This window comes from Ranitomeya variabilis, chromosome 2 (assembly GCF_051348905.1).
Source record: "Ranitomeya variabilis isolate aRanVar5 chromosome 2, aRanVar5.hap1, whole genome shotgun sequence".
Taxonomy (NCBI): Eukaryota; Metazoa; Chordata; class Amphibia; order Anura; family Dendrobatidae; genus Ranitomeya; species Ranitomeya variabilis.
Window position 1 is genome coordinate 194,333,951 of NC_135233.1, and position 18,497 is coordinate 194,352,447.

At 46.6% G+C, this 18,497-nt stretch overlaps 1 protein-coding gene across 1 annotated transcript in view; it reads right to left on the reverse strand.

Moving 5' to 3' along the window:
- The window catches only part of LOC143804857 (uncharacterized), a 185,922-nt gene extending 167,628 nt beyond the window's left edge, over positions 1–18,294 (reverse strand). The window contains exon 1 of the mRNA XM_077283368.1: positions 17,950–18,294. Coding sequence (XP_077139483.1) covers positions 17,950–18,018 — 69 coding nt within the window. The 5' untranslated portion in view covers positions 18,019–18,294. The remainder of the gene's footprint in view (positions 1–17,949) is intronic.
- Between the last annotated feature and the right edge of the window lie 203 nt (positions 18,295–18,497).

The window sequence follows — 18,497 nt, forward strand, 5'->3', positions numbered from 1 at the left end:
CTCCAGCCTTTCTTCTCTCCCACCACAGATTCTGTTGAAGATGGTCATGTAGAAAGGCATCCTCATACTCATCTCTTGTTTTTCACTACTTTCTACACCACAATCCTATTACTAGGCTTGGAATATAAAACAACTTTAGAAAGTTATTTAAGTCATCCTGAGCACATTATTAGATTGCGGATATCTTTGGCTAAGTCTTTGTACTCTATGATGGAATACATGTGTTCTGCCTATTCGGGCAAAAGACGAGGTTACAATTACTGTTGTCACTTTAGTAAGATGTAATACTCTGTTTGATGTCTAATGTGGTAATAGAACCATTTGGTGATTTTTAATTGTATTACAACCTGTTTTTCTGTTAAGGTGTCAATTGCATTGTGGAAGAAACAAAAGCATTTTTAGTAAGAAGATCCTGGTGAAGCAGTCGTTTTGTATGAAGCAGTCTAGCAGAACAGTTGTGTAAAACTTTCTCCTGCATTTTGTTACTAAAACTCCATTATCTGGAAAGGGGCTATCTCTGTTCTGTGGTATTATGTATTCAGAACTGTTATTAAATCAGACGGTAATTGTTACTAGGTCATGTGTTCACATGTACAAGTTCCATCTTACTGTGCGCTTTCACTGTTAATTGTAAATGTCATAGTGTGATGACATTCTAAGCTCATTAATTATACCTGTTATTTGTATCCTTGTACTTTTACCACATTCATACATTTCGATTCTTTACATCCATCTGTTTGACCAATAAACAAGTTAGACTATAAAGAATATTCTGCTTATTTTGGAAGACAGAGGAGGTTTCTGCTGTATGTCAGATTGCACATGGAGAGAACCTGTAAGAAGACAGAACAAAACAACATGTCTGTGATCTGTAGTTGCCAGAGTCCGGCTGTGAGTCACTAATTGTAAAACTCTATCGCGCCTCCCGTCACTTGAAGTGCGTGTAATCTCACGTCATCTCCATATGCCAAGCAAAATAATGCAAAAGAAAGATTTCCTTGATGCTGCTTTAAAAATAAAGAAAGCAACGAAAATGAGACTGTGACTAGTCACGTATGAAAAGATGAAGGGGGAACGCAAGGAACTAACAAAAATTATTCAAGGTAGAAATTAAGTTGAAATCATGAAAAAGTAGATTTCCTACTCTCTGACAAAGTGATTTGGAATTTCTTCCATACACAGTTCTGTACATGTCTTAGCTACATTGATTGCTCCTTTTCCTCACTGGTAGTTTAATTACTTGCAGTTCATATCTTTGGTGTAATGGAAAACAGATCCGAGTGTCCAGGCTTCCCGATGACTGTGTTATGCCTTATATTTACATATTACAGTTAATGTGAACAGGCAGAACTGCAGTGTAAAGCATGGGGAATTAACCCAGGCATTACTTGAGCCCCTGATGAGACATGAGGTTGATTTAAAGTAAATTGAACTCCTTCTAAACAATGCAACTAAACTACACTCAGCATTGAACTGGGGGTCCATGGGTCCAGCAGTAACACTGACTGTGGTGGCCCTTTATTCAGCTACATTCAAATATTACATAATCCCTGAGGAACAGACAACAGAGCCATTCCCCCATGTCAACAAACTCACACCCTCGCCATATACAGAGGGAACCACCACCCTCCCCTGATACCTCCTCCTAAAAGGACTCAGACTCAGGGTTCACTTGTGGTGAGGGTTGAGTCTTGCCCCTACTCCCTGGTAGCACCTAAGCTGCCACCTCTGGAGAAGAAGTGGTAGATTTGAGAAGGACGGCAGAGACCGTAGCTCCCAGGCAACAATTTTTACAAGACTGGTCACAAATAACTACCTCTCTGGACCGCCAATCTATGACTGGATTGTGTGTCTTCAGCCAGGGAAAGCTTAAGATGATGGGAGATGGCATATCCTCCATGATGTAGCATGACAGGAACTCTTCATGAAGAGTCCCTATACACAGGTTAATATTGTCTACGACTTGGGTCACACTCCTCTGGCTGAGAGGGACAGAGTCAATCGCATGAATGGAAATAAGTCTTGCCAGGGTCCTACCAATTAGACCATGAGTCTGAACAAAGCGAGAATCCGTGAGATTGACCCCAGCTCCACTATCCACAAGAACCGGTACCGTCTCTTCACCAACCACCACTTCAGCAGAAAAGGAAAACAGAAGTGAAGGTGGATGAACTGTACACACGCTGGTCGCCTCCGTCCATAGGACCAGGGGAACGTGGCTTTGGTGATGAAGTACCAACTTTGGCGCGAGAAGGGCAGACATTAATGTAATGATCTGTAAGACCACAGTAGAAACATGACCCCGTCCCATGGCGAACCGCAGGCAACCCAGTTTGAGAAGAGACTCCTCCCACCTGCATAGGTTTTGCCGTCTGCACCAGAGTGTCCTTCTCATAGTCTGGGAGTCCTTCATGTGTTTTTTAGCAAACTCTATGAGGCTTTCATATGTCTTGCACTGAGGAGAGGCTTCCATCGGGCCACTCTGCCATAAAGGCCTGACTGGTGGAGGGCTGCAGTGATAGTTGACTTTGTGGATCGTTCTCCCATCTCCCTACTGCAACTCTGGAGCTACGCCACAAAGGTGTGTCCCTTTCCAAATCAAACCCTATCAGTTTAATTAAGCACAGCTGGACTCCAATGAAGGAGTAGAACCATCTCAAGGAGGATCACAAGGAAATGGACAGCATGTGACTTAAATATGAGTGTCTGAGCAAAGGGTCTGAATACTTATGACCATGTAATATTTATGTTTTTCTTTTTTAATAAATTTGCAAAAATTTCTACATTTCTGTTTTTTTTCAGTCAAGATGGGGTGCAGAGTGTACATTAATGAGAAAAAATGAACTTTTTTTCAATTTACCAAATGGCTGCAATGAAACAAAGAGTCAAAAATGTAAAGGGGTCTGAATACTTTCCGTATCCACTGTATACGGCGGTGGACCGCTAACAGTTTGCACTACTCATCCTTAAACAGAACAAGTGTTTTGGCATCAGTGCACTCAGTCTCTTCTGCTTGTGGGGCAGGGCCGGGTGAAGTGCCCACAGAACCACAGCCAGTGGAATCATCAAAAAGCAGAAGTGACTGCTGCATGACTGGGGGCTCAGACTGCTGCCTGATTTGCAAGGGGGTGGTATGAAAGGCAGCTTCCCATGGGCAACAGGTGCAAAATCGATGCTTTCAGCAAGGGACTGGGCGGGAAGAGAAAGCGAAGGGACTGGAGGCACTATCAGCCAACCAATCTAAAACCACCTCTACTTGTTCTGGCCTTATCATTCATCCAGCGGTACTCGGACCTACGAACTTATGCAGAATGTCCTGTCGCCTGCATGCACCAGAGGAAGGTGTTTCATTTGGGCGGGTAGCAGGCACAGATCGACCTTACCCTCACTCTTCCTGCATCAGCTACATCACCAGCAACACAGCCACGTCCCCTATTTGATGCTCTCCTCATTGTTTTCAGCCGAAAAAGTGCAGAGTATTACGCAGCCTGTATACAGAGAGAGAGAGTGTTCAACAGAGTACCCACCAAAAAAATCAATAAAAAGACAAGAAAATGTTGGCTCCTCGTATGCCTCTTCCACCTACACTGCCACATCTACTTCCTCCACTTGGATCTCCCTTTCTGGGTCAGGATTTTTTTTTCTATGCTATTTTAAGTCATTTCCTATTCACAATTGTTTGGAAGGGCAATTGTCTTGCTCTATTTAGTTTCCTTTTGCAGCCCACTAGCCCTTGCTAAAACTATTTTTACAGCCATTTTAAAGCACCAAAGTTCGGGTCCCCATTGACTTCTATTGGGTTTGAGTTCAGAGTTAAGTTCGGAGGCTGAACCAAACTTCCATGATGTCCTCTTCGGGTCTTTACACGGCGGCTCCGGCGCAGGCGTACTTTGTCTGCCCTGTTGAGGGCAGAGCAAAGTACTGCAGTGCGCAGGCGCCGGGCCTCTCTGACCTTTCTGGCGCCTGCGCACTGCAGTACTTTGCTCTGCCCTCAACAGGGCAGACAAAGTACGCCTGCACGGGAGCAGCGGCGTAAATACCCGAAGAGGACGTCATGGAACGAAGATGGGAGGCGCCGGAGCGGACCGGAGACACCCATCCGACCGGATCACAGCGGGACCGCCCCTGGATGAGTATAATCTAACATCTTTTTCTCCTCTTTCAGGTAACATCGGCAACTTATCTACAGCATTACAGAATGCTGTAGATAAGCCCCTGATGCCGGTGAGCTTACCTCACCAGCGATTTTGGGGGTGACAGGTTCCCTTTAAATATCACCAGCACAAACCAGAAAGATGTCAGTACAATGTTGTTTTGACGGATGTGACCAATATACTGTAGAGCTTTTTGGTTTAAATGAAACACTGCATAATAGCATAAAAACGTTATATCATCTGTGAAACAAGATGGTGGTGGTATCATGGTTTTGGTCTGTTTTGCTGCATTTGGGCCAGAACGGCTGCCATCATTGAGAGAACAATAAATTCTGAATTATAAAAGTAAATTCTAAAGGAAAGTGTCAGGATGTCTGTCCATGAACTGCCTCTCAAAAGAACAAGGATCACGCAGGAATACGACAATCTAAAGCACATAAATCATTCTACAAAAGAATGGTTAAAGGGAACCTGTCACCATTTTTCCCCATATAACCTACAGGCACCACCTTTCAGCCCTATGTGACAGCATTATAGAATGCAGCACATATCACTTCAATTCAAGGGAAAAAAAGACCTTGTACTTATCTACTGGGCTGTCTGGTCCAATGAGTGTCGCTGCCTCCTCTTTTCTTTTAATATCACCCTGCATCTGTCTGTTTAGCCTTTGCTGGTTATTGGTTATAGTGGGGCCCCGACATATTATATAGTCACCTTTTCAAATAAACATCATGGAAAAACCAGGTAAGGCGTGTCACCGCAATGAAATGTGTCATAGAGCATATTAAGCCCGGGTGGAGTCAATGCCCAGTGTAAGTAATGGGTTCAGGAGGAGCCGGTCTCCAGGGAATACAGGCTTGAGTCAGTGGTGGCGCAGTGGAGGATGCAGGCACTCTTGACCTGAACCCATTGCTTACACTGGGCATTGAATTCACATTGGCTTAATATGCTCTATGACATATTTCATTGCAGCGACACGCCTTACCTGGTTTTTCCATGATGCTTATTTGAAAAGGCGACTATATGATAAAGGCCATTAATTGGCGAAACATCTTTAAATTGTCACTTCACATATCAGCATCAAATAAATACTCACCTGAAGCATTATTTTTCTTGTATGTGTGCAGTGATTTTTTTCTGAACTTATAATAACCATAATAACCAAAAAAGGCTAAGTAAACGTGTGAGCTGATATTAAGAGCCTGGGAACCTGCCCGTTCCCAGAATATTAACATCAGCCCCCAGACATCGGCTTTCCTTCTGCTGTTAACGAAAATTAAGGGGGAACCCACGCTGATTTTTTCTTTTCTTTTTTTTATTTATTAACAAGTACCAGTAAGGTCACCTGAGTTCATAGCAACTGTTTCCCTTGCTTTTCACTTGCCAGTGCTGGACTGATGAACAACTACGAGTCTGGCACTCAGGCATTGATCAGTCCAGCAATCGACCTACCGCGAGACCGGGTGGCTATGAGCTTAGGTAAGGTTACCAGAATTCACAGCCACCGGGTGTTCCGGCAGCTGCAAGGCCCATAAACCTCATGGGACACTTTGACGAACATTTTACAGTTACTGGAGTTCCAGCTGCTGGAACAACTGGAGGCTGTGAACTAAGGTTACCTTGGGTGTGTACTTTTCTGTACTTGTTAATAAATTAAAAAAAATGGAAAAAAATGGTGTGGAGTCTCCGGTAATTTCATAACCAGCAGAGGGAAAGTTGCCAGCTGGAGGCTGATGTTAATATTTTGGGAACAGGCCAACAGCCATAAAGGTTCCCAGGCTATTAATATCAGCTCACGGCTGTTTGCTTAGCCTTTACTGGTCATTATAGATGACAGCGTGGGAAACACCTGATATTCAGGCCCCCCCATTCATTTGAATGGGGTCCGGGTTCGGGTTCGAGTTCGGGTACCCAAACTGAACTTTTTTAAAATGTTCAGCTGAACTTGCAGGACCTGAACATCCACCAGTTTGCCAATCTCTACCCATTGGACCGGACAGTCTGAATTTTCATACCTCACCGGAGCATATCAAAAGGTTTTTTGGGGGATATAAATATACAGCAATTTCATGAAAACTAAGAAAGAAAACAAGTACGTGAGAAATCAGTGCATATCGGCCACTACTTTATGCTGCTCTTATACACCGGGCTCCCTTTATTAAATATACTCCTTGGCTTTCCATCACAGATACTGTCAATGTCAGCTAAAATAGTGCTGTACGTTGCGCGACTGGCAGAAACCAAATGGACCCCGTTATGGGCATTCAGATGGTTTTTGGCACTGCTGTCTATTTCCTTGCTCTAGAAGAAGGTGCAGAAGTAGGAAAACGAAGAGTGCAGATGCCAGCAGAGCTTTATATGGTGGGATTGGGCACTGCTGGATTTGCTTGAGGAGCCTGAAGATAAATGTTAAATTAGATGGATAAAATGTAACCACGCAACTCGGCGCTTCTGATCCCAAGAAGGCTGAAAAACAACTCACAAGTTTGTCCATACATAGCCACTAATTCCAAGAGGCTTGTGGAGGACGGTGAACCGTAGATCCTGACTCCCGACCACATGATGGCACGTAGCCTGCTGCCAATATCCAAGGACTGTGGCTTCTGGTAATGGTATAATTTATGTTGGCTGTCATTCGGTCTTTCTTATCGCGAGCCATTGATTACCGTCATGTAATACAATTGTTAGCGGCTTGGCACTGAGACTTCTCCATTGAATAAACAGAGCTCCCGGCATCTGGACTTCATTACTACAGGCCGCCGATGCCTTACCACTTATGAGCATCACCTTGTGAGACGGATCCTGTGTGTTTGTAACGCAGCATTCCTGGCACTATTCGGAAACATTACTCACACAGTTCAGTGGCACTTGGCCCGTGTACTTATTTATCAACTTTCTGACTTTACAACTGGAGCCAAATGTGTCGAGAAAAGTCTTCAAGTTCTATTTCTTTCTTATTAAAATTTTTATCAAAGAAACATGCACCATGACCCAGTGTCAGACTGGGGAGTCAGAAATCCACCAATAACCCAGACTCTCCGGGATCACTGATCAGCTACATGCAAATATATAATTGCCCTCATTCACACAAGTATCTATGCTTCTATATAATACACTGGATAGTTTGTTAAATGAATGATGTTTCCATTGTACATAATGATATTGTGCCAACTACAGCACTTATAGAGTGGTGGGGGCCCACCGGAGGATTCACCTGTTTTCCTGTGGGCCAGTCCAAGCCTTTCATGACTTATTGAATCTGCAATTATAGAAATTTCTGACATGTGATACTTGATTCACAAGACATTTGTACTGCACAGAGTGGAAATAGTAAAAAATATACACTAGACTATTAATAAACAAATACATACTAAAAGGGTATCCTTTTGAGAAGCATTTTAATGGGACACATCCAGTGTCAGACTGGGCTGCCAAGTGCCCACCAGTAATCAACTGCAGGGCACCACTTAACAACTACATGAAAATGTGACATTACCCTCAATCACAAATTTATAGAACAATGATCTGGGTAGATTGTTACATGAATAAGATGCCGCCTCTGTCTGTACATAGTGATTCAACTATATTGAATAAGCCCGTAGCAACCAGCACTCACAGTGGCCTTCAGCATTGCATTTTTTGGAACCTCTTGTTATAGGAATGGTGATGATTTACATTGTTCTTGTTTGATTGGTGTATTACAAGCAGCAGACATTTGCAATGGGGGTTGGAATAATTTTGATTAGAGTATATGGATGGTTATGTGTATTATATGCAATATGGCTTTATCCCTTGATAACCATTTTTTTACTGTGTTTTTCTTCTTTGGCTGCTGAGTTATCTACCATTCTCTGTAGACTTATGCCGTTTCATATCTCTACATCTTGACACTACTTGTGCATATATTGATGACTAATTACTATTCATGACTCGGTTCCAATAGTCTTCCCAATGAGTGCTATGTACTACAGCTCATATATCCTGTCCCCTACTGGGGTAACAATGAGCGAGGCACATCAGTGAGCTGCAAACACTAATGATGGGAGCATTTCCCTGCTCTATGTAACCCCTATGTATTCCTAATGCCTGGCGTCTTTCCCAACCTTATTTTCTACTCTCATGTTGCCCATGGTGGCCATGCCTATTGTGTCCCTTTAATTCCCTTTTATCTTTAAGTAATAAAGGATACACATGTTTTTATTTGGTCTGCCATTGTCATGATCCAGTCCGGGGTTTGTCTCTGATTATTCTCTCCCTGGGATGGTCATGCGGGGATTAATCTTCCTTGCTCTCGTTTTGGGATCTGTCTGGCTATTTCAGTCCGCTTTTACCTGCTGGCAGAGTCAGTTATAGTTCCTTTCTCTGGCTTGAGCAGCTGACCTAGTTCTACCCTGATTTATCCTCTGCCTGTTTACCTAGGTCCCGTTCCTGTGTTCCCCTGTGACTTCGCTCATTGTAGTACTCGCTCTCCGTATTGTGAACCCTTGGTATTTGACTCGGCTTGTCCTCTGACCTGTTTGACTGTCGTGTCTCTGGCTTTTCTGCTCCCGTTCGGCTCTGACTTCTTTGGCTTGTTTCTGACGTGTATTGCTGTGACCTCTGATACTTCATTCCCTCTCTGTTGCTGAACCGGCTTTCTCTGACTACTCTTTCACCACCTAGTGGCTCCTGCCTGCTGCTCTGTGATTTCACGGTGAGTGTACCTGTTTTCCTTCACCCGCTGGAGGTTGTGTGCTACTGCACTGCAGCAGGCATTACAGCCATTTGTTCCTTTTCTTTTTGCTCTAATTCTGATTCGAGATATTTGCATGTACTGTCATGATTATATACTGTATATATTGCTACATACTGATCCCCAGTACATTTTAGGCAGTAACAGTAATAAACATAAGAAGCATTATTTTTTAATCCGCATATTGCTGTGGACAACTTATAAGTTGACAACATATTTGGTGACAGGGCTAAAGTTCTCGTATCTCGCCCAATCAAAATATGAAATTTGCAGGTGGACAGTCACATTGTCGATGTCTGACCAGGTGGATTCATGTTAGGAAGAGCAAGTTCTGAATAATATGTCTAGGATAGCTTCATCACCTGGAATTATTCCTCTTTTAGTTATAAATCTATCAATCTTTTTTCCCAGGATTTGTGAAAGCAGAATATCGTAATAAAGTGACTCATGTATCATAAGTGTAAGGTACGGAGAACACATGAAGATGGAGTACTGAGGAAACAAGACCATCGGCAGCGAGGAACCATCATCGAAATTCATCTGTCCTGCTAAATATGATCTGGAAATCCGGCTGCTCCAGCAAAGTCTCCAGCCTCAAAACATTTCAATCTGGATATTTTTGGATCATGTGGAATATTCCCAGTGTAGATGTGGAAGGAATAGTGAGAAATAATCAGTCTGCAGCTGGAAGTAGAAGAATGGCCGGAAGTGAGATGAGAAGTGTCCACGGCCTTCAGTAATATCACGAAGGTTTTATAATAGGACGCTTAATATAACTGGAATAAAAAGTCTGAAAATTAAAATTCAACCAATTTCATTGCATATAAAGTCCGTTCATTCTATAACGACAGACTAACGTTCCAAAGGAAAAATTCTATCCAAAACCCGAACTCTGTCTGCTCCCTCGTCACCACCACAGTCCCAAGTGATATACTAAGTAAAGCATGGCATTAATAAATGTATAGTTATAGGGATTTCTGGGCCAAATACTAACCTTTTTATATAAGGAAAAGGATCGGTACAAAAAATAAATAAAATAAAATCGGCATTACTCTTTTGTTTCCTTGGATGTTGCTCTCTGTTGGTCGGCAGTACGGACCGACGCACATTTATATTGGAGCAGCTTCTGTATGAAGCACGTTGAGGTTTTTAATTTCTTTTTTCTTTTGGACCAAACTTTTCAGGCTGCGTTACCCGTCACAGTGAGTATTTGGTGAATTTGTGATTACCATTAGGTATATTAGGTTTATTTGTGTTTTTTCTTCACTGCGTTTTTATCTAGTTTTTGTCTATTTTTGGTATGTTGTATCTAGAAATAAATCTGATTCTTCCTGAAGTTCGGCTGTGACACAATGTTATGGTTGTAGTTATGTGCGGATTACAGGCGGCATTAGCGCATTTCCGCAGCTGAAACTCACTAAAAACGCCTGTGTGTGTATTACGTGCGGATGTTTTTCATCTAATGCAATTTTAGGGGGGAAATCCAGACATATAACTCAGCGTCCACCCAAGAGAAAGAACCATGTTGTGGATGTAAATCACTCACCGCCGGACAGTTAATGCTGGGTAATAAAAAAAAGCCCCGAGGCGTGAGATGGCTATAATCCATCCACTTTGATGGAGCGGTAAGACGCTGCACAAAAATACACAGCATCAAAAACTCACCAACAGCTAATTGTGGGAACTAAACCTAAGGCCGTATAAAAAAATAATTTTTCTTTTTCGTGCCCATTGACTTGAATGGCCGAGTCTCATCCGATTTATTTAAGAAACTAGAGCGCTGCGCAGATTCCGTCAATGAAAAAAACAATAGCTCTTCTGCACTGCCCCATGGCCTAACACTGATCAGAGTGTGGGACGTTTTTTTTTCACGGTCAACACTCAAACCGAAGATATGGTGGTGAGAATGAGCCCTAACAGTCGGAGTCACAGCAGCGCGTAATATGCTCATTGTTAGGATTCTGCTCTGATTGATTGTTTGGTCAAATTCAAAGGAGCATTGCGATAAACAGAAAAGAAACAGATCAGACACAGCCCCAGCACATCGCAGGAGCGACTGCGAGAACTGTCAGAGAAATCCTAATATTGTGTCTATTACACACTGTCAGGATTCCTCATGTTATCATTCCCCAGAAGTTCTGTAATTCACCCAGAAAACCCGGTAACTAATCCAGCAAGTGACAAATCGTTACTACTAGCGACTTTCTCTTCCATACACAACTGACTTGTGTCGTCACCACAACACAAACGCGCAGAGTTATGGAACAGTGGCCATAATCAGTGCAGCACGTATTCAGCGCAGCACGTACTCAGCGCAGCACGTACTCAGCGCAGCACGTACTCAGCGCAGCACGTACTCAGCGCAGCACGTACCCAGGGCAGCACGTATTCAGCGCAGCACAAACTCAGAGCAGCACGTATTCAGCGCAGTACGTACTCAAGTCAGCACGTATTCAGAGCAGCACGTACTCAGCGCAGCACGTACTCAGCGCAGCACGTATTCAGGGCAGCACGTACTCAGCGCAGCACATACCCAGGGCAGCACGTACTCAGCGTAGCACACACTCAGGGCAGCACGTACTCAGGGCAGCACGTACTCAGCACAGCACATACCCAGGGCAGCACGTATTCAGCGCAGCACATACTCAGAGCAGCACGTATTCAGGGCAGCACGTATTCAGCGCAGCACGTATTCAGCGCAGCACGTACTCAAGTCAGCACGTATTCAGAGCAGCACGTACTCAGCGCAGCACGTACTCAGCGCAGCACGTATTCAGGGCAGCACGTACTCAGCGCAGCACATACCCAGGGCAGCACGTACTCAGCGTAGCACACACTCAGGGCAGCACGCACTCAGTGCAGCACATAATCAGGGCAGCACGTATTCAGCGCAGCACGTACTCAGCGCAGCACGTATTCAGCGCAGCACGTACTCAGCGCAGCACGTATTCAGGGCAGCACGTATTCAGCGCAGCACGTATTCAGCGCAGGATGTATTCAGCGCAGCACGTACCCAGCGCAGCACGTACTCAGCGCAGCACGTATTCAGGGCAGCACGTACTCAGCGCAGCACATACCCAGGGCAGCACGTACTCAGTGTAGCACACACTCAGGGCAGCACGTACTCAGCGCAGCACATAATCAGGGCAGCACGTATTCAGCACAGCACGTACTCAGCGCAGCACGTACCCAGGGCAGCACATAATCAGGGCAGCACGTATTCAGCACAGCACGTATTCAGGGCAGCACTTACTCAGCGCAGCACGTACCCAGCGCAGCACGTATTCAGCGCAGGACGTATTCAGCGCAGCATGTATTCAGCGCAGCACATATTCAGGGCAGCACGTACTCAGCGCAGCACGTATTCAGGGCAGCACGTACTCAGCGCAGCACATACCCAGGGCAGCACGTACTCAGCGCAGCACGTACTCAGGGCAGCACGTACTCAAGTCAGCACGTACTCAAGTCAGCACGTATTCTGGGCAGCAAGTACTCAGCGCAGCACGTATTCAGGGCAGCACGTACTCAGCGCAGCACGTACTCAAGTCAGCACGTATTCAGAGCAGCACGTACTCAGCGCAGCACGTACTCAGCGCAGCACGTATTCAGGGCAGCACGTACTCAGCGCAGCACATACTCAGCGCAGCACATACTCAGCGTAGCACACACTCAGGGCAGCACGTACTCAGTGCAGCACATAATCAGGGCAGCACGTATTCAGCACAGCACGTACTCAGCGCAGCACGTATTCAGCGCAGCACGTACTCAGCGCAGCACGTATTCAGGGCAGCACGTATTCAGCGCAGCACGTATTCAGCGCAGCACGTATTCAGCGCAGCACGTACTCAGGGCAGCACGTACTCAAGTTAGCACGTACTCAAGTCAGCACGTATTCTGGGCAGCAAGTACTCAGCGCAGCACGTATTCAGGGCAGCACGTATTCAGCGCAGCACGTACTCAAGTCAGCACGTACTCAGCGCAGCACGTATTCAGCGCAGCACGTACTCAAGTCAGCACGTATTCAGAGCAGCATGTACTCAGCGCAGCACGTACTCAGCGCAGCACGTATTCAGGGCAGCACGTACTCAGCGCAGCACATACTCAGCGTAGCACACACTCAGGGCAGCACACACTCAGGGCAGCACACACTCAGGGCAGCACACACTCAGGGCAGCACGTACTCAGTGCAGCACATAATCAGGGCAGCACGTATTCAGCACAGCACGTACTCAGCACAGCACGTACTCAGCGCAGCACGTATTCAGCGCAGCACGTACTCAGCGCAGCACGTATTCAGGGCAGCACGTATTCAGCGCAGCACGTATTCAGCGCAGCACGTATTCAGCGCAGCACGTACCCAGGGCAGCACGTACTCAGCGCAGCACGTATTCAGGGCAGCACGTACTCAGCGCAGCACATACCCAGGGCAGCACGTACTCAGTGTAGCACACACTCAGGGCAGCACGTACCCAGGGCAGCACGTACTCAGCGCAGCACGTATTCAGGGCAGCACGTACTCAGCGCAGCACATACCCAGGGCAGCACGTACTCAGTGTAGCACACACTCAGGGCAGCACGTACTCAGCGCAGCACATAATCAGGGCAGCACGTATTCAGCACAGCACGTACTCAGCGCAGCACGTACCCAGGGCAGCACATAATCAGGGCAGCACGTATTCAGCACAGCACGTATTCAGGGCAGCACTTACTCAGCGCAGCACGTACCCAGCGCAGCACGTATTCAGCGCAGGACGTATTCAGCGCAGCATGTATTCAGCGCAGCACATATTCAGGGCAGCACGTACTCAGCGCAGCACGTATTCAGGGCAGCACGTACTCAGCGCAGCACATACCCAGGGCAGCACGTACTCAGCGCAGCACGTACTCAGGGCAGCACGTACTCAAGTCAGCACGTACTCAAGTCAGCACGTATTCTGGGCAGCAAGTACTCAGCGCAGCACGTATTCAGGGCAGCACGTACTCAGCGCAGCACGTACTCAAGTCAGCACGTATTCAGAGCAGCACGTACTCAGCGCAGCACGTACTCAGCGCAGCACGTATTCAGGGCAGCACGTACTCAGCGCAGCACATACTCAGCGCAGCACATACTCAGCGTAGCACACACTCAGGGCAGCACGTACTCAGTGCAGCACATAATCAGGGCAGCACGTATTCAGCACAGCACGTACTCAGCGCAGCACGTATTCAGCGCAGCACGTACTCAGCGCAGCACGTATTCAGGGCAGCACGTATTCAGCGCAGCACGTATTCAGCGCAGCACGTATTCAGCGCAGCACGTACCCAGGGCAGCACGTACTCAGCGCAGCACGTATTCAGGGCAGCACGTACTCAGCGCAGCACATACCCAGGGCAGCACGTACTCAGTGTAGCACACACTCAGGGCAGCACGTACCCAGGGCAGCACGTACTCAGCGCAGCACGTATTCAGGGCAGCACGTACTCAGCGCAGCACATACCCAGGGCAGCACGTACTCAGTGTAGCACACACTCAGGGCAGCACGTACTCAGCGCAGCACGTACCCAGGGCAGCACATAATCAGGGCAGCACGTATTCAGCACAGCACGTATTCAGCACAGCACGTATTCAGGGCAGCACTTACTCAGCGCAGCACGTACCCAGCGCAGCACGTATTCAGCGCAGGACGTATTCAGCGCAGCATGTATTCAGCGCAGCACATATTCAGGGCAGCACGTACTCAGCGCAGCACGTATTCAGGGCAGCACGTACTCAGCGCAGCACATACCCAGGGCAGCACGTACTCAGCGCAGCACGTACTCAGGGCAGCACGTACTCAAGTCAGCACGTACTCAAGTCAGCACGTATTCTGGGCAGCAAGTACTCAGCGCAGCACGTATTCAGGGCAGCACGTACTCAGCGCAGCACGTATTCAGGGCAGCACGTACTCAGCGCAGCACACACTCAGGGCAGCACGTACTCAGCGCAGCACATACCCAGGGCAGCACGTACTCAGCGTAGCACACACTCAGGGCAGCACGTACTCAGCGCAGCACATAATCAGGGCAGCACGTATTCAGCACAGCACGTACTCAGCGCAGCACGTACCCAGGGCAGCACGTACTCAGCGTAGCACACACTCAGGGCAGCACGTACTCAGCGCAGCACATAATCAGGGCAGCACGTATTCAGCACAGCACGTACTCAGCGCAGCACGTACTCAGCGCAGCACGTACTCAGAGCAGCACGTATTCAGGGCAGCACATATGGAGAGTAGCACGTATAGAGCACAGCACGTATGGAGCACAGCGCGTATTCAGCGCAGCACGTATGGAGCGCAGCACATATGGAGCACAGCACATATTCAGCGCATGTAAGGAGCACAGCATGTATGGAGCGCAGCACATATTCAGCACAGCAAGTATTGAGGGCAGCACGTATTCAGCACAGCACGTATTGAGGGCAGCACGTACTCAGCACAGCACGTATTGAGGGCAGCACATACTCAGCACAGCACGTATTGAGGGCAGCACGTACCCAGGGCAGCACGTATTGAGGGCAGCACATACTCAGCGCAGCACGTATTGAGGGCAGCACGTACTCAGCGCAGCACGGATTGAGGGCAGCACGTATTCAGAGCAGCACGTACTCAGCGCAGCATGTCTGACATTTCTATTGGTTGACGAGACTGTTATCATTTAGATTGTGAGCCCTCGCGGGCAGTGTCCTCTCTCCTCCTGTACCAGTCGTGACTTGCATTGTCCAAGATTACTGTACTTGTTTTTTATTATGTACACCCCTCCTCACATGTAAAGCGCCATGGAATAAATAGAATAAATAGCGTTATAATAATAAATAATAATAACAATCAATGTTCGAGGAATTTGATAATATTTTCTATGGCAAAGAAATGTTACTGGTAAAGGAAAGCTCTTGTATAAAGTGAATGTATATTCTTTTTTGCTGTAAAATGTCCGTATCTGTTGGACCAAGATTGTTTTTTTAATGGCCAGATTGTAAAAAATGTAGAAACCTATGAGGGAGCAGTAGATCTTTCTACTGAGCTTTTTACACCTAGGTGTTAGTGTTAGGGCTCATTTCCACTGGCGAGGAAAACGGACGAGTGCAATCTGATAAAAAAATCGGATTGCACTCGGACCAATGTTATTGATGTTTGTAGCCACGGGGGGGGGCAATAACCATGGACCCTCTCCTGGCTATTAATATCTGCCCTCAGTCACTGGCTTTACCACTCGGGCGGAGAAAATTGCGCGGGAGCCCACGCCAATTTGTTCCGCCATTTAACCCTTTGAGCAGCTACAGCGGCCAAATTTTGCACATACACACACTAACATTAGTAGTGTGGAATATGCAAAAACAAAGGGGATATGAGATGGTTTACTGTATGTAAACTATGTCTCATATCATGTCGGGTTTGGGAAGGAGAGAGCAAAAGCCGGCAATTGAATTAGCGGCTTTAATGCTATCTAGCGCTGCATTAAATATAAAAATACATATATAGGTGTCTCACTGACATATATATATGTATATACACACATTCTATGTGCATATATCTACTCTATTCTAACCTGTCAGTGTGATTTTACTGTACACGGCGGCGCTGATTTGCCGGCTTTTCAAAGGACACCGGTGCGTAAAAATCGGACAGCAATACGGATGTCATACTGATGTCATACGGATGATGCGATTAAAAATCGCATTGCACTCGCATTGCACTCGCATGACACTCGCATACGTGACATCCATTTTTTCGGTCCAGATTACGGACCGATTTGTCTCTCGCCAGTGGAAATGTACCCTTAGTGCGCACTGACACAGGTAATGGGGAACTTGTGCCGTATCTGATGAGAAATATGGTATGGTTATAAATATTTTCCTTTTTTTGTTCTCGACAACTTATATAAAAAAATCACAGACTGACAACCTGTTATCACAGATACATTGGGAAATAATAATAAATGATAAAGAATTTATAGCACAGAAAAACTTATAGGACTAACCTAGCAGCATTTATGTCATGGCTGACGTGCCATTGTATCTAATGATTCCCTGCGGTGCAGCAATGCGACCTGCACAAGACTCACTTGTCATAGAGTTCAGTGCGAATCCGACTGATCTGTGATCTGTCCACTGTTTACACGGATCCCAGCTCTAATAATCGCAGCAGCACCAGGCGCAGATGTTTGCGGTTCCGTGACTTCTCCGAGCTTTGGTGTTACCGTGTAACCTGTGAAATGCTGAGAGAGGTGCCAGGGTCACACCGCCGTGTTCTCTCCACCTAAGAAAGTTGGTCCAATGAAGCTAATCACACTCATCAGAGTGTGACCAGAGTTTGATCAGAGTTTAATGAGGGTTTGATCAGAGTGTGATCAGAGTGTGATCCGTTTTTCTCGGAGGTAGAGAGAAAAAAAAAGTCTCTCCATCCTCTCCATTCTGTCAGTATGTGTAAATTGCACCGCACTCAGATGTCATCCGAGTGCAGTCACATTTTTTCCCGAACTCATAGACACAAAGGGGCAAGTGTCATCCCATTCTCAGAGGCAAATCATGCATGCCCTATAGAATAATCGGACATGTGCACAGACCTATAATATATCATGGGTACGAGAACTTTCCGTCACAACCAGATAGCACTCGTCTGATTTATACAGTCGTGTGAACGAACCCTAACAGAAATCACAATCTGCAGAAGCTTTTATAAAGGCACAGACACATCAGCCTCTCTAGGGGACATGGGATACAAGGTCCCCTATTTGTACCGATTATAAAGCTGACAACCCTGACAGATAAAGGCAGGTGCACACTACTCTGCCCAGGTAATGATTTATGATATATGTATCTGAAGGAATTACCATGAGACTATGCAGATAATATTCTATGTACAAACAGCTGGTAACTGGCAGAACTGATAGCAGCAGGGTTGTCAGGAGCAGGTGTGCAGTCAGGAGCAGGTGTGCAGTCAGGAGCAGGTGTGCAGTCAGCAGCAGGTGTGCAGTCAGCAGCCTCCATACCGTCTGTGGTGAACTATTAGTATCAGACCAATTGTAAGGAATGACAGTGCCCACCTTGCCGCCCTCCTGGAGCCACCACCCGAGGTCCTTGCTCGGCGTCTTCTGCTGAGGGGTCATTGTCATCCTGCTCGCCTCCAGGCGCACCTCACACCGCCATCCTGAGCCCTGTCACTGAAGATCTGGGATTGTCATGGTTAAATCCTCGCAGTCCGGACGGAGCTGGAGTCCCATCCTGTGATGTGTTCTCCTGAGCTGTGGGAATGCAGAGCCCTGCGCCGCCTCACAGGCTGACTAAATAAGGACATTCCTAGGAGACGACCTCCTCAGCCTGAAGCCTCAGCAGCAATGGCCCCGACCCTGGAGGAAGGAGCTGTGCACTCAGGGCTGGGGGTAGAGCTACGGATGCACTTATTGGGGGGGGGTTCCTTTCCTTAGCTTTGCAGATAACGTAAGCCTTCTGATACAAGTGATACAAATAAACTATGTCATCTACTTTCATAGAAATATTACACAGAGTCTTGTACCAAAGACCTAGATAGCATGTCCTACAGCTCTTTTTTTTAATCCAGCCTATGTGAAAATCTCTGCAGAGCTCCTGAGTC